Source organism: Helicoverpa zea, chromosome 29 (assembly GCF_022581195.2).
Source record: "Helicoverpa zea isolate HzStark_Cry1AcR chromosome 29, ilHelZeax1.1, whole genome shotgun sequence".
Taxonomy (NCBI): Eukaryota; Metazoa; Arthropoda; class Insecta; order Lepidoptera; family Noctuidae; genus Helicoverpa; species Helicoverpa zea.
This window is the reverse complement of record NC_061480.1, coordinates 7048925-7071574: the sequence shown is the minus strand read 5'-3', so window position 1 is coordinate 7071574 and position 22650 is coordinate 7048925. Positions and strand designations below refer to the sequence as shown.

The 22650-nt window shown below is 35.9% G+C and overlaps 3 protein-coding genes, 1 long non-coding RNA gene and 1 pseudogene across 5 annotated transcripts; 4 read left to right on the top strand and 1 right to left on the bottom strand.

The window, feature by feature from the left end:
• Positions 1 to 1679: 1679 nt before the first annotated feature.
• On the top strand, positions 1680 to 3440 carry LOC124644151. The gene is made up of 3 exons (XR_006986013.1): positions 1680 to 2124; positions 2289 to 2399; positions 2771 to 3440. It is a non-coding gene; the product is annotated as an uncharacterized LOC124644151 (long non-coding RNA).
• A 5644-nt stretch (positions 3441 to 9084) lies between these two features.
• Positions 9085 to 9587, top strand: LOC124643941 (the record flags this gene model as incomplete). The annotated part of the gene is made up of 3 exons (XM_047183059.1): positions 9085 to 9271; positions 9345 to 9473; positions 9553 to 9587. Coding segments are annotated over 3 exons (351 nt in total), but the record flags the coding sequence as incomplete, so codon positions are not given.
• A 4523-nt stretch (positions 9588 to 14110) lies between these two features.
• Positions 14111 to 15444, top strand: LOC124643940 (annotated as a pseudogene).
• Positions 15445 to 18326: 2882 nt separating this feature from the next.
• LOC124644148 (putative nuclease HARBI1) lies at positions 18327 to 19825 on the top strand. Its single transcript, XM_047183384.1, has 2 exons — positions 18327 to 18804; positions 18912 to 19825. The coding sequence occupies exons 1-2, from the start codon at positions 18584 to 18586 to the stop codon at positions 19774 to 19776; spliced, it is 1086 nt and encodes a 361-aa protein (XP_047039340.1). The 5' UTR covers positions 18327 to 18583; the 3' UTR covers positions 19777 to 19825.
• On the bottom strand, positions 19812 to 22174 carry LOC124644150 (myb/SANT-like DNA-binding domain-containing protein 3). Of its 2 annotated transcripts, XM_047183387.1 has the most exons (7): positions 21852 to 22174; positions 21312 to 21537; positions 21033 to 21206; positions 20907 to 20960; positions 20610 to 20672; positions 20399 to 20534; positions 19812 to 20187 (listed from the first exon to the last, which is right to left on the bottom strand). In XM_047183387.1, the coding sequence occupies exons 1-7, from the start codon at positions 21869 to 21871 to the stop codon at positions 19946 to 19948; spliced, it is 915 nt and encodes a 304-aa protein (XP_047039343.1). In that variant the 5' UTR covers positions 21872 to 22174; the 3' UTR covers positions 19812 to 19945. The 2 variants fall into 2 exon arrangements, with proteins under 2 accessions (XP_047039343.1, XP_047039344.1); XM_047183388.1 differs by lacking the exon at positions 20907 to 20960.
• Between the last annotated feature and the right edge of the window lie 476 nt (positions 22175 to 22650).

The window sequence follows — 22650 nt, the reverse complement described above, 5'->3', positions numbered from 1 at the left end:
TATTAAGGTTGATTTATTTATAGAAATATAATTCTAAAGATTCATTAAATTGAACCCTTTTTGATAACATTTCGTTAAGGAGTTCTGCATAACCATCAGTGGACGGGAATGACTCCCTTAATTTGTATTTCCATTCGGTCCACGAAAACGACATCGATGGGAGACTCTGATACCTTGTCCGGGATACACCACTAAGTTTAGGAGAAGCATAATGAATTATTTGATCGTCTCCCCATTTATACAATTGAGCACATTCTTCCACTTTATTAAGCCACATCTCAATAGTTTGGCCTTTAGACATGGGATCAAACGTATCACATCTGGTATCACATTGCCTAACATGGACAAGAATCTGAACTAGATCGACTTTATACCGAATTATGGTCAAGATTGCACTAAACCAGACATGCCAATAGATGTTTTTAATAACCTTAAAGAAAATTTTATTGCACATTTGAAAAAAACTGATGAAAAACGAAATATAATCGAAAGAACAACCATTCTACAAAGTGAATGCAGTGAGTGGCTAGAGTTGCGTAGGTCATTATTAACCACTTCGAACTTCGGAAAAGTTGTCACGCGACGAAATGACTCAAGTTATCATAATTTAGTTTGAGACTTGTTGTACAAGACAACATTGACCATGTATCGTCAATAAAATATGGCAAGGATAATGAAAAAATTGCCATCAGGCAATTGGAAATTTAACCCTAGATTACTAACCTTATTTTACAACGCTTATTACTAACCTTCGCCGTTTCGACTACGCCATGTAAAAGGGGGAGCTGGTTAGGTTTAATGAAATATTCTTTTTTTGTGTTTTATTTATTTATTACAATAATCATTTGTTAACATAGTTATCAGTTTTTTACTCACTAAAATCACATTTTAATTACTTTGACAGTCTTTTAATTGAGACCCGAAAATGTTACTCATATCAAAATTTTAGTTTTTTAAATGCTAAAAATCTTTATAACTAACCAAACAAAGACTCAAAAAAACATTAAAATATTAGAATTAAGAAATAAAATCAACAAAAGAAAACAACATTTTATAAAAAAACTATCAATTAATACATTTGTGACAAATGTCAAGTTTGTGTTCGCCACACAAGGATTTGTTGCACTTAGTGCAACAACTCTTTGTCATTCTTCGTCTTGCGGAGGGGCAAATTGCACAAAGTTTTCTTTTTTTAGCGATAGGAAGATTATCGGCATCTTCTCTTTGATCAGGCTCATGTATAGAAGTAGAAGTTTCTTCGTCACTATTATCATCACATAACAGGTGACGAATCGTATCTAAAATAAAAATATATTCAAATAAAAATAGTGTGGGTACTTATTTCAATGTAGGCAAATTAAGTACAAAGTTTACAAAACACTAATATAAGAAAAATAAATAATTATACTCGAAAAAATTAAAAATAAATAAAATCCTGAATAATAATGTTGCTGCGTTAATACTAACCTTCGTCGATTCGACGACTCATGGTGGCTGGAACGGCGAGCACAGGGCCACTACACAAAAAATACACCGGTGTGCCGCGCGAGCGTTGGTTCGACTGAGATATCTGGAAGCTGGAATTTGAAATGCGTGCGACAACGCACTCAAAAATTATACCACTTTTTTTAAATCCTCGTCGTCGTTTTGACGAAGGTTAGTGATCTAGGGTTAAGAACATATAAAAACTGATCCTTGTGGTTTATTTATTGACGAGTTTCCATTTTTAGGAGCCACTCCGGATGGTTTATGTAGCGATGACACAATCATTGAAATTAAATGCCCAATAACGGCATTCAAATTGGGGTTAGAAGAAGCCATAAAAAAAGGAAAGTAACGTTTTGGAAAGTAACAAAAAAAGGGCTGGAAATCAATAAAAACCACCATTGGTACTATCAAGTGCAAGGGCAACTACATGTTACTAAAAGATCAAAGTACTTATTTGCAGTTTGGTCAAATGACGACTCTCCGCTAAAAAACGGACTACATCGATAGAGATGATACATTTGGAAGGAGAAAATGAAAAGTAAAACTTACATCATTTTAAACAGACTGTTTGTTGCCAGAATAAGTCGACCCCCTCTATCCTCGAGAAGCTGGACAAAAGATGCTCTCATGCAATAGGTGAGTTTTACTAGCTGTTGTGCATAGTTTATCCTTGCGCCGTATACGCGTGTAGTAGTCAAACATGTGGATATTGTTTTTAACAAACACTGATACCTCGAGTATATAGATGCACGGTAGCGTTAATAATTTATTATTAACTTTATCTTTGTATTCGATTGCAGGTCTGACTCCGAAGTTGAATACCAGTCGCAGCCGGGGCGCTCAGCAGTAACCGAGGTTACGAAAAACGTGCAGCCGAAGAAAAAGGCATCGCCTTCGAAATCAACATCGAGGTAATTTTTGAGTTTATTACTTACTTGTCGTGTATGTTATGTCCACTAGAGTTGTATTCACAAATCGAAACTAAACTCTAGTTCAGTAACGCAGAGAGCACTATCATCTTATTATACATCACGTTTAGTTGGTCATATTTAGGAATTTCTGCTGTATCGTGGGTGCGTTTACAGACATAAATCTCTCATGCACACACACCTAGACCCCGAACAACTATCTGTAGATTATACAAATATTTGTTCCGTGCGGGAATCGAACCGCGACACGCAATGCAGCAGTCGATCGCTCGACCACTGCGCCAACCGTGCCGTCAACTTTGAAGGTATTATTATCGTAATAATTATAAATAAAATGTTTTATTTTGTTTCAGGAAATACAAACATCATAGCTCGGACCTCTTCGGCTTAGAGAACGGCGAGCTTCTCCCAGCGACATAGTGGACCTTGGATCGTCCCTCGTGAGCCGCGTCGCCAACGGGAAAGTACGGCGGACAGCCGACCTAACGGGGGACTTCTATGTAGAGGTGAAGGTATATCTAAGGCTGAAGCCGCTTCCACTCCTAGAGAGGATCGATGGAAGAAGGCGTCGGTTGCACTGAAAGTGCAAATTAATAGAGACTCCTCGCCGTGGGAGGCCTTGCAAATATTCTTGAGACGGGCTCATGAGCTATTTGATAACTCGGAGACCATCTTTTAAAGTGATAATCAAATCAAGATGGACAAATATAAGAAACCAATTTAAAAAAACCCTCAACAAAAAACAACTGAAAAGTGGTCAAGCAGCAGTCAAAGTAAAAAATATTAATACGACGATTTGCTCCAATTTTTGGTCGTTTATTTACATTACAGAGAAGTGATTGAAAATATTTCAAACGACCATGAATCGGAAGAGACGCTTCAAGATAGTACTGATATTCCAAGAGCTGCACTGACTGAAATTACAAAAAAATGTGCCCCAAAATACAAGTTCACGTAATTCATCTCAAAATACAAGTACATTAAAAAAAATGCAAGCTCGTACTCGTACGCAAAGGCAAGCATCGTCACAACCTTCGGCTTCGGCTTCATTAATGAAATACACTATTGAAAATGAAAAAAAAGACGGAGGAAGATGATCACATCGACGCTTTTTTTAAGGGATTGATTCCGACACTAAAAAGATTTTCGCCTTATCATCAACATTTAGCAAAGGGAAGAATATTCCAGGTTGTTCAGGAATTAGAATGGGAATAGTTGAGCTCTAATCCTGACTGCTATATGTCGCCTTCGCCTTCATCATCACTATTGCCATCACCATCTACACCAACTCCTCCGCCGCCGCCGCCGCCACCTCCGGTGACCGCCATCACCACACAACAACAAGAAGATTTTTTTATCCAATTTAACCCCTCCAGTAGCACCGCCCCAGGATCCGACTTCACGGGTTGAAGAATCATTAAATATTATAAATGTCATGAACATGTTTTTGTGAATGCCCTGAATTTCGTAAAAGTGATTATTTACCTTCATGAAAAAGTTTAATAAATATTTTGTTGATTTCTAACATACCTAGTAATTATTTATGAAGCACTTCTAAGACGTATAGATACAGACGTGAATAATCCCTACTCATCCCTTGTAATATTAAAAATGAATGAATGTAATTTATATCTTAAAAATAATAATTTTGTATTATTATATACCTAAGACACACTGCTAATCGTTGTTGTGGTTCTATCGGTTTCTTAAATTTCGTCTGCTGTCTGGCAAGGGCGGGCTTTAGCTCATTCGCCCTATTTCGGCATAAAGCTTTGTACAAAATATATTCTTTTGGCAATTTCGGAAAAATACACTTTTTCTTTTATTTTTGGCTGACGTATTATGTCTTAGTAATAGACACCAATAGATATAGTATGAACGTTAATAAGTTCACCAATATTTTAGAAGAATTCGCATGTATGTATAATTGGAACATATCAAGGTGGTGTGTGTAAGGCACTCTGTGAAGTTCAGCAAAATTTGAAATTCTATAGTAGCTACAATATAAACAATGAGTTTAGATACGAAAGTATTCAAATTGAACTATAGTTCGGCCATTCAGAGAATGCGTTCCTGACACGTCGCGATTGAACTGACGACGTAACTTTGCAATGGCGTTGCAGTTACGATAAAAATATTTTTGCTGGTTGTTTACCGTTTTAACAATTGAGGAGCATTAAAACAACATTATTATATCAATAATCAATGAATGTTATAATTCAGTCAGTTCAATCGCGACGTGTCAGGAACGCATTCTCTGAATGGCCGAACTATAGAGGGTAGCAGTCCGGAGCAGATACAAAATATGTACAGTCAACTTCAGGTCAGTGGTAACAGTTTTATAGGAAAATCGTACTTATTGTCTACCGTACCAGTACGTGAAGGATAGTGGGACGATAATAGTTGATAAATGGAATGACAAATTTATAAGTAGGTACTGCTGACTCAGTAAGTTTTAAATACGAAAGAAAGTATCGAATAGTAGTAAATCGTAGTTTTTGTAGAGTAATTTGCAAGTAGAATTTTTATCGTTTCATTATGTTCCTTTTCCAAAATGTTCTCATGTCCTCATGGAGATCTTTCGTTAGGCAGTGGACGTCTTTCGGCTGAGATCATGTTGATTATGACATAATTAGGTAGGTACAGTCAGCAGTAGAAGTAGACGAGCAGTCGAAAAGGTCAAATTATCTACACCCGTTCTAATTGTCTTGACAATAGAATCGTGTGTAGATCGATTTGAGCCCTTCGACTGTCTGACAGTATCTACGAGTACATTGCTGATCAATAGAAATTGCAAAACATTTCAACAAATGCGTGACGTCTTTACATATCTCAAAACGAATTTAGTGAGTTTTATTTTCTTTACAGATGTTAAAATAAATTAAGCCCTACAACCGAAAATGCCCCCTAAATCAAAAAAAGAAGAAAAAGAAGCTCTGTTTAGAAGAAGGCTGGCTCAAAAAATGTGCAAAAGACGGCGGTATATTGAAATAAAAAACGACCCAGAATTACTAGAAATAGAAAGAAGAAAGCGAAGAGAACGATATCTACAACATAAAGAAAAATCGTCTCGCGAACAAAGAGAACAAAGAAAAAAGTGGAGAGAAAATTTTAAAACTGTAACTGCACCAGTAATGGTAAGTGTTCCGGTAATGGTCAATTGGAAAAAAAAAACCTTTTTAATAAGAATCACACATGTTGTAGAGAAAATGGCAACATTCAACAACAAACCATAGAGAAAACTTGATCTCTTTATTAATGATGTTGGTAGTGAACGCTTACACTTCCCTAATTTAAATAAAATAATTAGCAGTGACAGCGAGATTGATGTCGGCCAATACAAGACGTTCATTACAGATCTGAAATCGGAATTTGAAAACAGGTTCGCAGATTTTAAGAAAATTGAGAATGTTGTAGAAATCCTCAGCAGCATTTACTCTCTGCATCCTGATGGTGAATGGAGCAACGAAGCTGCAAATGTTTTCGGGAGTGATAAAGCTACTCTGCAGATAGAAATGATCGATTTCCAAGAAAACACAGTTTTAAAACACAAACATGCAGAAGTTTCCTGTGAAGAGTTCTGGATAAAATTTGTGTGTGGTAATAAATATCCAGAACTAAAAAAAATAGCTATGTAACTTCTTACTTTGTTTGGGTCAACATATCGACGGCTCCTAAGTATACTGAGTCAACTAACAAATTTTGCGAATTGCACTTTTTTGTGTATTAACACAAATAACAATATTGTAAATACACAAAAAAGTGCATGATTTCTTAAAACGGACCCCGAACATAACTAATGAGGGCTACCGCGTATGAAATCGCCACTAGAGGCGCTAGCGCCTGCCGCGACGCTAGCGCCTCTCAACGAAACGTCAAAATTCAGTTTTTGTTCGAGTTACCGAGTTCTCCTGTACGATTTTTGAGTTATTTATTAATAAATAATTAGGTTCAAAACAAAATTACGCAATGGATTACATCTCAATGACTGTTAATAATTTGAAGGCGGAATTAAGGTAGAGATGGCGATCTGAGATCGATTAATCGAAGAATCGATTTTTTAGACCAAAAAAATCGATTTTTTAAATCGATCTTGTGTACTGAATCGATCCATTGAATCGATATTTCACCCTCTAAGCAGCTAAGCAGAAGAAAATGATGAAAAAGGAATATGGAATTTCCACAACTTACTAATGAAGAAGCAGCTCTCCACTTGTAATACACTTGCACACGAAACTCAGGGTTTATTAGACGAAGAATTTAAACACTATTTATCGCAAGCAGTTGTGCACCTAAAATATGATCCTATACTTTACTGGCAAGAACAAAAGAATTCAATTTATCATCACGTTCACTCAATAGCCATGAAGTATATGTGTATTGTGGGGTCATCTGTTCCTTGCGAGCGTCTATTTTCGATTGCCGGCAACATCGCAACTGATGAGCGTAATCGTTTGGATCCTAGTAGATTAGACAGATTGTTATTCTTAAAAAGCTTGGATATTAAGCACTGGGAAATATAAAAAAATATATAACTTTTTAATGTACCTACCTACCTAACTGAAATAAATATCTTTTTTATTACCTGTTACTTTGATTTAGTAGTAAAACTCTTCAATAGTTACATAGACTCAATATGCGAATCGAAAAAGATCGATTTTTGCAAAATCGATTCTTTTCACCTCGATTTTTTTGTGGATCGATTTATTAGACCTTGATTCGAATCGATTTAAAAATCGATCTTTTTTGGAAAGAATCGCCATCCCTAAATTAAGGAGAAGAAATGCAAAAATAAGCGGGACGAAAGAGCAACTTGTTAAGAGGTTAGTTTGTTTACTGTTTTGAAACAATTTATTGACAAAAGTATGCATATTTGCCAATTTTACGTCGATTTTTTTTTCATTTACATACTTCCTGACTATGACAGGAACAACAATTTTGATAGAACCGATAATGTAGTTTATCTACAAGACGATTTGGTGCTAAGTGTTGAGTGGCCTTCAGATAGTTCATACAGCAGTGTCACTTCGAAAACTCTATCACCTGACTTGGATATAGTTAATATATCAACATACTTTTTAGAGGTCTACAAAGACAATACAGGAATGACAGAGTATGCTGCCGTTCACAGGAAAGGCTATAATATGATGGCAAGTGAATATATAGTAGCTTTACTTTAGTGTCATGTACACAAAACAATTTGTTTTTTTACAAAGGACAAGTCAGATCAGAGGTTACTAAAGCCTTATCCTATTTTGTGTATATTGCTATTGAATCAAATGGCAAAATCATCCAGTCCATATGCGAGTGTGCTGCTGGTAAGGGACCAAAGGCAGTTTGTAAGCACACACCATGTGTATGCTATGCCATCCTTAGATTTAAAGAACAGTCTGAATGGCGTGTAATGAAAACACCCACAGAAAACAAACAGAAACACCCCAAAAAGTAGTAAAGAAGTAAAGCAATTACTAGACTCAGTTCAACACATCATTAAAGCTGATAAAAGAGAAAATCCATTCGTTCCTGGTAGAAAGTGGTTGATTTATTTTTAAAAAGACATCCAGAACTATCACAACGTGTATCTCGAAACTTAATCACATCAAGGGAAGCTGTAACAGAACAAAAAATATTAGAGTGGTTTTCAGAAGTTGCAAAATATATAGAGGACAGTCAGCTGTCAGAAGCCATAAGAGACCCGTCGAGAGTATTTAATACTGACGAAAGTGCGTTCTACCTAAACCCACAGCCAGGTCGCGTGCTAGTTAAACGAGGAGACAAAAACATTTACTCAACATCTGGAAACGAGAAAGAAAATCTCACAGTCCTTTTGACTGCTAACGCGGCCGGTCAGCTTGCACCGCCGATGGTAGTTTTTTTCTTATGAACGCATTCCAAGAAGCATTGCAGAAAATATTCTTGTAGCAAAAATATTCTGATCCACTTTTTTTGGGACACTTTATAGAGACAGGTTTCCCGTCAATACTACCAACACAATTAGGGAAGTTCCACTTCTACTTTAAGCCGTCCGATATCCACCCATTACCAAAATGTAATTTTAATAAAAAAAGAAATATCAAACGTAAAAAATCTGAAATTCTTACAAGTTCTCTCTACAAAACTCAGGTAGAAGAAGATATGAAACAAAAAGAAGTGAAGGCAAAGATGATCAAAAAAACAGTAAAAAATAAAGGAATAAAAAATCCTGAAACATCAAAGAGACCTATATTGTTGACCACAAGCACGGGTTCTGAGGCAATAAGGTGTCCTCTTTGCTCAGAAATTTACGTAGATCCTCCAGAGAAAGATTGGATCCAGTGCAGCAGATGCGAAGCTTGGTGGCATGACGAATGTACAGATTACTTAGGATTTGGAGTCTTTAAGTGCGAAATTTGTCAAGGCTGAAGATCTCATAATCGTGTTCATGCGCACTCTTAGCTTATGTAGAGCATCACGTGTGCGTCCTCTTAGCTACAAGGTACCTTAAGAGTGCGTATGATATACGTCCCCAAAAATGTGATTTATTAATTAGTCTGTATTATGTGATTGTATTTAATAATAAAAGAAATGTTCCTAAATAACCAATGCCTAAATATAATTAAAATTCAAAACTATTAAGGTGAAAGTTTATTAAAAAAAAAAAAGTTTGTAACTTGCGCACTCTTTGGTTTCTTTACCCTATCTTCCAGAACCTACACCAGAAACATCGTCAGATATAGAAACTCAATCTCCAGAGGCGCCTCCACCAAGAACACAAAGCGCACCCCCATCTGAAACACTTCCGCTAGAGACGCCCCAAACAAATGACACAAATAGTTCACGAGCTAAGAAAATAACTGCTGACAGCAAAATGGGATAGAGTTATACATTTTCTTCAAAATAAATAAAAACAAAACAAGAGTATGATGCAATAGATCACGCATTCCAAAGTTACGCCCAAACATTTAAAGTTATTTGCAAGCATAGAAACAGAGGAACTGCAAGGAAACGTCCAGATATTGAATTCACCACATTATTCCATTATTAGTTCCGAAGACTCCGTCTGCTATGCAGTACCCAATTCTGTGCCCGACGATTCCAGTACTTCATCATTGCAACAGCCTGAGCAGCTACGTCAACCACTACGCGAAATCGATATTTCTACATGTAACTAATTTTGGAGCATTTATCTGATTACAACTCAGCTGATTTTGATTGATTTTGAACATGTATATAAAAAAAAAAATATTTCTTACGTTAGACAGATTACAAGTCTTTCTCTTGTAGAAATAGGCATCCTCCAGTTTGTGGTACATTTGCTTATTTTTGGGATGAGCAGTTCATGTAGTTCTTCGAATAAATCTTGAGACATACGAAAGTATGTAAAAAACCGATCTTCATGCGATGCGAGCTCACGACACAAACGATGATATTCTCCTAAATCTTTTCTCTTTTGATTGATGTCGTGCACCCATACTCTTTTTCTCTAATAATTCTTCCACATCTGAATCACTCGACTTCTCTATAACGAACAAACTCTTCACACTGTTATCAATCTGCACTACGCTTTGGCGAATGGCGAAATGGTGGCGCGGCGTCGTCGAGTCAGCGTTCAACGCGCCCTAAAGCGTTCTGTTTGACGAAGCCTCGCCCGACGTTAAAACGGGACGCTATAACGCTACTACGCAGCGCTAAAGTACGCGTCCTGTCTGACAAAGCCTTAAATATAGTACTTACCTGAAAACTTTGTATGGCTAACGATAAGTTTAGTTTCAATCAAAGCCACTCAGTAAATTAAGTAGGTAATTCTACGTGCGGTAATGCGTATGGGCGCTATCATTTGCAATGCAAAGACAACTACTCACTAATACAATAAAATCTATTAATTTAGGCAGGAGGAAAGCAACAAATACTATAAAAACTATCCTTGGCCCCGTTTTAACTCGCCCCTGGCTGGTTGGCCTTAAATTCTAGGCATCCACAGGGAAAAGTCCGGTTAAGCAGTACACGGCCTCCTAGGCTAAACTGCGAGATGCCATACCAAAAAAAAAAAAACGTTTTAACCCAAGAACTTGTCGACAAGTAAAAGAAAACTCCATTCAGTATTATAATGGATGAGACAATTGACATCAGTGTTAAATAACAATGTGCACTCACAGTAATATATTATGACGAAGTAGATTGTGTTCGCACACAGTTTCTCGACATATATGAAGTCAATTCTGGAAAGGCTGAAGATCATTGTAATAGTTTATTTACCTGGCTTTAAGACCAGCAAATTCCTTTAATCTAATTAATTAATAAAGCTCAAAGAGGCAAAACAAATTAAAAGAGTTCCAGGTTTTTTTTTAAGTCGACATTCATAAGATATTAAGCCCGGCAACAACAAGGTGGCTATCATAAGAGGCATGTGTCAATAGATCCTTGGAACAATATCAGGTACTCGGTGAATACTTCAAATTGGAAGTATTCGAAGATCCAAGCAAAATAACTGAAGAAATACTTACCAGTCTAAATAATGAGTTTACAAAAATTTTTATACTTCTTGAATAAAAAAATTGAAAAGTTATTTTTTATGAAAAAGGTTATTTTTTATACAAAAAGGTTATTTTTTTATACAAAAAGGTTATTTTTTTATACAAAAGGGTTATTTTTTTTATATTTGAGGTAATTTTTGACTAGACCTGACTGGCAACACTGGTTAGGTTAGGTTACTCACGATCAGCGTTGCCATATATACAGATTTCTCCGTATTTATACAGATTTTTGATGTGTAATACGGATTAGCACTGGATACAGATTTCTATACAGAGTTTTCTAACTCGATTGATGAAATTACCATAAAATTATTCAACTCAAAATAGAACGAAGCAAAAAATATACAATCATGTTTAGTACACACATCATTGCATAATTCTATTATTTATGGTCAACTTTCACTAACAACGTATATTTTTAGTATGGCAGCATTACAAGTGTCACTCGCTATACTTGGGAAAGTCCCCGGAGGTCTTTGCGTGCTGTTTATGATACTTTGCTCTCGTTGCGAGAACGAATGCGTGTAGAGTGAGCCGAGTGAGCGAGTCGCGAAAGAACTCAGTGCTTATTATTGTGTTTTTGTTAACCATTATGGCATCTAAAAAACCCAGAGTGATGCAAAAGTTTAATCGGAACTGGATGGAGTATTCTTCCTACAAGGCGTGGTTGAGACCTAGTAATAAAGGTGATTACTTTGCTTTTTGTACATTTTGTAACACAGATCTTTCAATTGGAAGTGCTGGGAAGAATGATCTCTTTAGACACACAAAAACAAACAAACACATAAATTCAAGTCCTGGTGGATCTAGCTCGCAAACATTATTGACAGATTTATTTTCAAACAAAAACATTGAACCAGTCAAAAGAGGAGAGATTTTGCTCGCAGCGTTTATAGCTGAACATAATATTCCCATGAACGTTATGGAACACTTGCCTCAATTGCTAAAAAACGTGTGTCCCGATTCACAAATTGCAAAAAGTATTAGTTGTGACAGAACAAAAACTTCAGCTATTCTAAAGAATGTGACTGGCATAACTGCAAAACAGATGTTAATGGAAAAGTTACGAAACCTTAAATTTTCTTTGATCGTCGATGAAAGCACTGATAGGGGATGTGTTAAGCATTTATGCATATTAGCACGATTTTTTGAAAGCAAAGTGGAGGATGCATTTGTTTGTCTAATACCCCTTGAAGAGGCTACTGGCGAAAAGCTGTACCAACATATTAAAAAAGTTTTTAGTGACAATAAAATCCCAATGGACAATTTTATCGGATTTGCAGCTGATGGTGCGAATGCCATGATGGGACAGCACAATTCATTATCATCCCGTCTAGTTGCCGAAAACCCTCATCTGTTTGTATTGAAGTGTGTATGTCACTCATTCCATCTTTGTGCATCGTATGCGTGTTTAAAATTGTCAAGAGAGCCCGAAACTCTCATAAGAGACATTTATAGTTATTTTAATAACAGCCCCAAAAGAACTGGAATTCTAAAAGAGTTTCAGCAGTTCTTAGATCTAAAGCCCCATAAAATACTTCATCCTGCTCAAACTCGATGGCTTTCGCTAAGAGCAGCAGTTTGCCGTATTCTAGAACAGTATGCCGCACTCAAATTATATTTCACCGAAGCCGCTCTTACGGACCACTTGAATGCTGATTCCATCTTGTTTAGATTAAACAATCCATATAATAAGCTGTATTTAGAGTTTTTGGAATTTTCATTAGAGTTATTTAATAATATGAATAAGCTGATGCAGTCAGAACAGCCGCAAATTCATAAATTGCATAACAATATGGTAACGGTTTATAAATCTTTATTGGAATGTTACATGGACGACGAATATGTTTCGCGAACAGAAGCCGGATTAATTCAGATTGACAATCCACGTCATTATAAACCAATAGATAACCTTTACCTAGGAGCGAAGGTATCAGCCTCCCTTGCCTCCACGAATTCAAACACTTTAAACCAAGATGATATTAAAGCATTTAAACTCAAATGTCTTGACTTCTTTATAGAAGGGGCAAAGCAGATCAAAAAAAGATATGATTTCAGCAATGATGTCATTAAAGAAATGCAGTTTCTTGACCCACATGTCGTCAAGTCTCGTAAAATAAATTCATTGGTCGCTTTGGCTGTAAAGTTCCCAAATTTGATCTCAGTCAATGAACTACAACAACTTGACACAGAGTGGCGGTTTTTGCGTAATAATAAAGACCTAGCCCCTGATGAATCAGAAGACGTCGAAACCTACTGGTGTAAAGTCACTGCAGCCCGTGACCCTGCTAACTACAGCAATCAATTGTACCCTACTCTGTCAAAATTTGTTTCTGCGATACTAAGTCTACCTCATTCCAGTGCCGCCGTAGAGAGGATCTTCTGTTCTATAAATTTGATAAAATCCAAACAACGCAATAGACTTAATACCACTACTATCGAAGGTCTTTTACATACAAAGCAACTGATTGGTGCAAAACCTTGCTATAGCCTCGAGGTTGATAATAAATTACTGTTAAAATTTAACAAAAATATGTATGATTGAAAATAATAAAGTAATTTTTAGTGTGATTATTGCAAATGTGTGAGTTAGAGTTGTTTGTTTAAATTAATATTTAAATTTTATAGTACATATGTAAGTACTTCAGTACATAAAAAGTCAATTTTATTAATTTGTTGTTGCTTATTTAATACATGATTAATAATTCTATTTTTTGTTTTATTTTATTGTACAGAGTTTAAGTTAAAATAGTATACAGATTTAATACAGATTTTATCAGTTTCTACTACAGATAAACGGTTCAAGGCATCTGGCAACACTGCTCACGATGCACGAATTTTTCGTGAAAGTTCTGTCAGACAGAGGTTTGAGAATCATGAATTTAAGGGAATACTCCTCGGTGACAGTGGATATGTATGTACCTCTTACTTGCGAACACCCATCGACCAAGGAGTGAAGCTGAGAATTGATACAACTACAGCCATATCCAAACAAGGAATGTCATAGAGAGATGTTTTTGCTTACTTAAACAGAGATTCTGCATATTACAGGAAGTAATGCAAGGATCACTAGACAAAATAAAAACAACAATGTCGCATGTGCAGTGTTGCACAATTTGGCAATTAAATTTAATGATCCTTTGGACCATGGTATGTATGACACACACAAGATGCCTAAGCATGTCGCAGACAGGTAAACTGTAACGAAACCGTTACAGCTTATGTGGCGAATGATCATGGAGACATACTGAGTACGTCGAACAGGACAATAATGTAACAAATATATCTAGAGATCTTTTTATTGAAAATTGCTTTTAATTTCACTATATTTCAATTACATAGCTAGTCAATTTTATTTATTTTCTTTTTTTACGTTGTTTTTGTTACGGTGATGTTTACTGCAATTTTCAGGATGAAACACAGGCTCAAAGAGGAGTAAACGAAATAGGATCTTGTGTTTTTGATTGCCTAAAACAATTGAGCCTTCAACACCCAAATAATGCATTTAAATTACAGGTAAAGTCAACTCTTTCAAAGAAGGCGTATTACAGAACGATTTATTTAAAACAGATCTGACGACACCTTGGATGCAAAAACGACTACAAGCACCTACTTTGAAGAGGATTCTTCGCGATAATATAACGACAGTATTCTGGGTCTTCGTTTTCTAGGAACTCTATCACAAATACAAACGTCAAACAGGTTGTAAAATCGATTCAAGCACCTTTTCAGACAGCGCACCTCTGTCTGAAGCAGCAATCGGTTGAAATCTTAATCATGGGCAGTGCAAATAAACTGACCTGATGACATATTGCAGTGATACATGAAGGCGTTCTTTCAGATTTTTCACGACCAAATGCTGGCGATGAATTACGCAATGCATAGCAAGCACGTGAAGTAAATCTTGTGGCTTCAAGCACTGAAGGTTCTACTGAAGAGATGTCAACCGAAATAGCAATGGATCTAGAAGTCTTAAACCAACTCGGCTCAGACCCGTCAAACAACGAAGTATATGGGTACAACCTCCATAACGACTTGGCAACTAGGTGGCGCCATACGCTTTAAAATGACATGTTGCAGATATATTTGCCACCAGAAAATTGCGAGCAAAAGAAGGCCCCAATGTTGAACCCGGAAATTAAATCTGCCATCTCTGATATAAATGTTAAAAGGGACACCTACGGCGAGCCCAAACAAAGCCAAATGGCTAGCTACATTGCAGCTATTGGAAAAGCCCTTAGCTTGACCTTGCCGCTCACTGGGCACATACCTCCAGAAATAATATAAAAACCTTGAGCGATGCAGGCAGGTTGTTATATGACACTCACTACAGGGAGTCTGTCTCACGCAGATTTGCCATTGTGAATGTGCTGAGTAAACAAAAGAGAGGTATTTTAAAGAATACTAAGATAAATAATTGCCTCTTCGGCGCTGACCTTTCTGAGCAGCTAGTCATCAAAAGCTATATGTTCGCGACAGACACATCCGTGCACCGCACAGTGGTCCGGATTTAGACAAAAAGGTGGACATAGGATCGAAAATGCATATTTAACTCAAGTAAAAATTGTTTCGTATAGGAAATTTAACACTGATTAATACTTATTACTACAACTTTTCGAAAAAACTGCTCCTTCACGTAAAAAAAAATAATCGAAAATAAAAATGTATGAGAGAAAATCTATTTTACTTTCTTTCTCCGTTTATTATCAAAGAATAGCAACCAAATCTTATATTCTGGTAAGTACCTATTGTTCTTAATACGACAACATATAAATTGCTTGCGTATCCCCTGCGGCCTTGACGTCTACTATGCTTCAAAGTTTAAAATTTCAACTTTCTTTTTTTAATTATTTATCTTTCAATTATGTTGAATCCCCTTACCGCATACGATACCATATAGGTACTCTTAAAAACCAGAAGCAGGTTTGTTTAACGAGGAAATTACAAGAAATAGTTTAAACATGAAAATCAACTAAGATTAGTCAAGAACGCGGCAAAATCTTATTCTGTCAAACGATAACATGTCTTGTCACAATGACGTTCGAAAAAAGAATCCTCCAAGCATAGATGAACGGCTGAATGGCGAGATGTCTATGGTCGCTCGTCTCTGCTGCCCTCTTTGTAACTACTGGCAGCTAACACGGCCTCTCCTGACACCCTGATGTCCTCGGCAGGATCTGGGTGAGCCTGGTTGAGTCTCGGAACACCTGCACATGCAATAAGCGAGTTGGACCTGGCTCAATTTCGTCATATTTAAATCTCGATTGGTTATCGTGCTCGTCATCGTTTTTCTGAACAATGACACTTTCAGAATAAAAATTATTCGAGGACTTACAAACCTCAAACAAAGTACTAATCCATTTAAAGAAAGAAAAATAAATAACATCAACTTTAAATCAAATAACAGGTACAAAATTAATAACAGAACACTGGTATACCACCCAGTGTAAGTGTGTCGAGTGTAAGGCTGAAACATATTAGTTGTACACATATAAACACACAACATACAAAGAAATCATGTAAATTATTAACCTGGTTTGGAGTGTAAAGCTGAAACATATTAGTTGTAAAAATAAATACGATTACTTTTACTTATTAGTTAAACCGTGGGTGCAAGCGTGCACTCAAGCGCAAGAAATATGTTATCAAGAACAAATACTCGAACTATATAGAAGTCATATTCAAATCAAGTCATAGTCAAGCCAGGGGCTCAAAATATACGGAAGTCATGGTCAAGGCAAGTCATAGTCAAGCCAGTTGTTCAGACTATACGGAAGCCATAAGCCAGGGGCTCAGACTATACGGAAGCCATAAGCCAGGGGCTCAGACTATACGGAAGCCATAAGCCAGGGGCTCAGACTATACGGAAGCCATAAGCCAGAGGCTCAGACTATACGGAAGCCATAAGCCAGAGGCTCAGACTATTCGAAAGCCATAAGCCATGGGCTCAGACCATACAGAAGCCATAAGCCAGAGGCTCAGACTATTCGGAAGGCATAAGCCAACAGAACCAGCAGGAGCACCAGCACAGCAGCGCTCGTGCCGCGACCAAGAGCACCGGCAGAGCAGCGCTCGTGCCGCAATCAGCAGCACCAGCACAGAAGCGCTTGGGCCACGACACGGCCGTTACACATTCTCGTGTATAAGTCTGCGAACAAGCACTTACGACATACATTTCGTTCGGCCACTTCTGACCTTCAAAATCTTTCGTCAAATCTGGAAAGCTTTTCGCTCTCAAAGAAATAAATTCAAGGCATAACTTTGAAACTAACTATTACTAATCATGTGTCAGCAACGCTGAAAACACAACTACCATTGCGGTTTGATAAGTTACGCGTAGTTAACTTCACTTCAGCTTTTGCTACACAGAATACTTATAGGTGACAATACCAATGGTTGGTACATTATTACACATTTTTCCACTAAATACAGCTAAGAGCATAATTACTTCCGATGTGTAATCTAAACAATAGAACAGATCACCTGACCTCAAAGCATGATATGCCAGGTCTACTATCCACTGGCTTTCATTACCGGAGTATGCCAAACGAGATACTGGCCGTCAGCACTCCGTACAGCATGCAAAGCTTGTACAGCAGCACAGCACCCGGGGAGCATGAAGTGTCACAGCTTACTATGTCAAATGACACAGCACCTGGAGCGCTTACACCATCACCTCACATGGCTTAGGCTTATCCTTAATACCTGTAGTCAAAAGACAAGCAAGCAAGCATCTGGCTAAGGTAACCAAACGTTCAATTGACAGACTCTCAAGCATTGTCATGTTACAGATTTGAACATTAGTTAACATCAAAAATTAATGCAACCAAATTACATAATCAGTAAAAGAAAATAAAAACTAAGGTCTGTAAACAAACTTTCAATTTGTAAATTGTAAAATGGCACCAAAAATCTAGAGCCTGATGCACAATTTTAACTATCCCATTTCAATGAAAACAAATTGAGTAAGTCAATATCAAATCAGTGTGCATTTATATCACAAAAGCAGTAAACTTATATTTCTGTGTAGGTACTTGTTGAAACTCTCATGAGCAGAAAGATTAGAAATAAATATTATTGAGCTCATTTACATAGTAAGCCTATTAGTTATCTAACTCAAGTTCTCATACACTTTCAGTATGTCTTTAACTAATAACCCACCAAGATGGATTACAAGTCATGTATTACATAAAGGCTAAATAAAACCGGATTGATCTCACCATTTACATACAGGTAGGTACATTACAGGATTCTTCCCGTAACATCTGGAGCATAGTAGGAGCAAGGCATGTTGTTCACGGACACCACAGCAATAGGTACAGTCACGAGCAATAACATGGAAACGCCCTTAAAATTTAAATTCATGTAGTGACATAAAATCGCAAAAATAAGTATACTAAGAGTGAGTTGCACCAACTTACTTTAACGATAACAAAACTCGAACCAACGGTCAAATCTCTGGTTAAGTCAATAATGGATTGCACCATTTTAACAATGGTTAAAATGACGTCATATTTAACGATAACCGTAACCAGTCAATTTTGGCCGGTTATCGTTATTGCTAAGTTAACAAATGTCAAAATCTTGTCAAAATAATAACCTAGTCCGTTGTTTTCTGTTGTTTTATCATATTTAAGTATAAAAAAATTAAAAATGTCTTTAGTACGTGATATTTTATGGGAATCTAGTTCTTCTGACGACGAAAATTATAATGATTTACCTAATTCTCGAAAGAAAAAAGTGTATCAACCACGTGTTAATCGATTCCTAAAATGGAATGAGCAGGAGTTCTTGGATAGATTTCGGATTTCCAAAGGTTTAGCACGAGCCCTGGCTTCTCATTTAGCACCATTGCTCCAAACCAGAACCATGAAGTAAGTGCCTGTTTAATAAAGGCTTTAAAAACTATAGTGGGAATATTTGAGTCGTCCTATGTATGACTAAGGTATAACTACATAAACAATATTGTTTTTCTTTTCAGAAACTTTGCAGTTACTCCAGAGCAGCAAATAATAATGGCATTGGAATTTTACGCATGTGGTTCTTTTCAACGCTGCATTGGGGATGCTGCAGGTGTTCACAAATCTACTGTTTGTCGAATAATTCATCGAGTGAGCAGAGCTATAGCCGGACTAAGAACAGACTGGATTGCAATGCCTAAAAATATTGAGGAAATGGAAACTGAGGCCAAAAAATTTTATGAAATATGTGCATTTCCTAAAGTAATAGGAACTATAGACTGCACACATATACCAATCAAATCGCCAGGTGGTGCAGATGCAGAAACATATAGAAATAGAAAACAGGTATTTTCTCTTAATGTGCAAGTAATCACAAATGCTGAGATGTACATTACAAATATAGTTGCTAGATGGCCTGGAAGCTGTCACGACAGCCATATTTTCAACAGCAGTGTCATTAAGGGACGCCTAGAAGATGGAGAATTTGATGGTTTTTGGTTACTAGGAGACAAAGGTTATGCCAATAAACCATATTTGCTAACACCTCTACGTAATCCTGTTACAGAAGCTGAAAAACTGTACAATGAAAGTCATATTCGTACTAGAAATATTGTAGAACGCAGTTTTGGTTGTTGGAAAAAAAGGTTTCCTGCAGTGTCATGGAAACTCAGAACAAATACAGCAAGAGCCCAATGTGCTATAGTGGCAATGGCTGTCCTATATAATATTTGCAAGAAATTGAGAGACCCGATGCCAACATGTTACGACTCTGATAATGAATCATCAGATTCTGATGACAATGACCTGACCTCTGCATATGTTAGCCAGCATGACGAGCATAATAGGAATATGCTAATAAATACTTATTTTGATAGATTACATTAAGATAGACTATGTTTTAAATGAATAAATAAAAAAACTTCAAAAATAAAAATGCATTTTTATTTTTTTTCTCAGTAGAAAACAAAAAGTGCATGGCATTTTCAGATTCCCATAATTCAGAAAGATAAGGATTTTGATGAAATTTCTCCTATACAAAAAGTAAAAATGTATCTTAAAAATTTATTTTTTTCTCCCTTAAAATATCTATTTCAAGTTTAAGTTTATCCACTTCAAGCTTATGTTTTTCTTCATTGTGCCTCAGTAACTGGCTGTGTAATTCATTTTGGTGACTAATAGATAACTTTATCTTTTCCATCTCCAACTCATGAAGGCCATCTAAAACTGTCAGTTTCTTTTCCCTTAGTGCTTGTTTTATGATATTTTCACTCTTCCCTTGTTTTTTCTTTATGATACCTAAAATTGAAATAAAATATTAGGCTACACACTCAATAATTAAATGGCCTATTAGCGCAGTCGGTGGTAACCCTGCTGATGTACTAGATGGTGTGGGTTCGATCACCACCAAGGAAAAACACTTGTGGTGAACTCTGGTGTTTTTGTTATATATTTATCTATGTATGTAAGTACAAAGTTTGGCTATAGATTGTCATTTAAAAATACTTACGACTTAGTTGTGGTGCTACTGGTCTCTTTAGTGATGAATGTGGGGCACTAGCATCAAAAACTTCATCTGGGACAATATTTTCAACATTATCAAAACTTTTGTCTTGATCTGTAATAATTGTGTTGACTACAACATCCTGCAAACAAGTTAATATAATTAATTAATGCATCTAATCCAAATACATATTAAATAATTTGGAATACATAAATACCTTGAGTATATTGGGCATGTCATGTTGAATTTCACTATCAGTATTTGTGTCTAGTTTCACTTTCTGTAAAAACATTGCTTTTATTATTAATCTTTTCAATTTATTACTAAATCTAAACAGCAGATTGGTGGCAAATAGTTTTGAATAAATAGTGCAATTTATTTATTTTTTAAATTTTTAAACCTACAAGCTTAGTACTTATAAGTTTTATCACAATCACTAAATATTTGTGATGATATGTAGATAACAGGGTCTAAAAATAATCAAATTATCTTTAACAATTCAAACCCTCATTACTTTTTGTATAGGAGGAATTTCATCAAAATCCTTATCTTTGTGAATTATGGGAATCTGAAAAAAAAAAGAATATATTTTATAGTATCTCCTTTACACCTTATTTATAATCTGCAATAATTTACTCACTGTAACAATGGAATTTGGGGAAATAATGTCATCATCATATATAGCCTCATTTCCATCAATAGATCCAGACATAATGGATCTTAACCAATCAGTAGCATCTTCTGAATCTGGAGGAAGTGAGGGAGGATTTCCTCCACCTGTGCGTCTCATTTCCTGACGTTCTCTACTTGCTACCTGCAAAATATAATTTCTTTGTTATAACATTAGACATAAATTGATTCATGTTTTTAGAAGGTGAGATTAGTTCACTTCCAAGCAGCGGAAAGTAGGTAGAATTACCTTCTTTGCAGATCTTTTCATATTTTCAAATTTATATTTTAGCTGCTTCATGTTTCTAGGTACTTGACCAACAGCATTAAATTCCTTTGCGATGCAGTGCCATGCATGGTCTTTTTGTTTTGTACTACTCCCATCAGTTTTTTTACACATAAGTACATTTTTATATTTGTCTACAAGTATCTGCAATCGACTAATCTCTTCCTTAGTAAAATTGACACTTCTTTCCCTGTAAAAATAACAAATACTTTATTCAATGTGGTAAATAACAATAGGCAGTAAGGAATATACCATGAATTTTTCATATGGATGTTTAATTATGTTATTTCACATAGTTTTTTTTTATTTATTGTATGAACAATTAAATAAAACATTTTCTAAACAATGTTGTATGAATAAAAAGTGTGGACTGAGATATTATTTTATATAGGACCTAAGTAAAACACGCTTGATTTAACTTGCATAGGCTAAAAGTTATAATGTACTAATGTAGTGGCGCACTTTTTATCAGGTATAATAAATTTAACATAAAATTAAACTCACTTTGTCTTGAAGTCATCCATTATTACTATTACAATATCCGTGCTTGATTCGGCAAACAGACGGACACAACAAAAACACAACAATTATAATAACACAAACCTAACCTCACGAAACGAGATTCGTGAAAATAAATTTGACATAAGGCTCACAGTGTTGTCATAACAAATAATTTTCCCCGTCAGTTTTTAGGGATAATTTATCTTTTTATACTGTCAACCCCATTAGCGTTAACTGTTAACAAAAAAATCATGGTGCAACAAACATTTGTAAAGTTCTGTGGTCATCGTTATAGTTACTGCTAAAATTAATCTTAACTATAGCATTAACTACGCCTGTGGTGCAACTCACTCTAACTGTGTCCAAAAAATATGTAAACGTTAAATTGTATCAAAATTAACTACACATTTTTATCAAATTTACGTTAACAACAGATTTCTAAAAAAAATATTAAGTTTTAGTTACAAAATAATGAACCCAAGGAAATTTCAATAACATGTTTACAGTAAACCAGTTTGCCAGTGACTTCGATGTTGAAGGAGTTCTAATATCTAATCGTACTGGCTGTTACAGTATTTATTTTTATATTTCAAATATTTTCATATGTCACTTGACTTGTCAAATTTCTCTCAATAGTATGTATTGCATAATTAGTGTATGTCCACTGTTCTGCCTCACTGTTCTGCCCCCGTGTGAAAGAGGCTGTACAGCTAGATATATTAATTGTAATATATAAATTTAAAATGAACAGTAACAACGTGCCTTATCGTATTTCTACATATGACAAACACAAAATTATTGT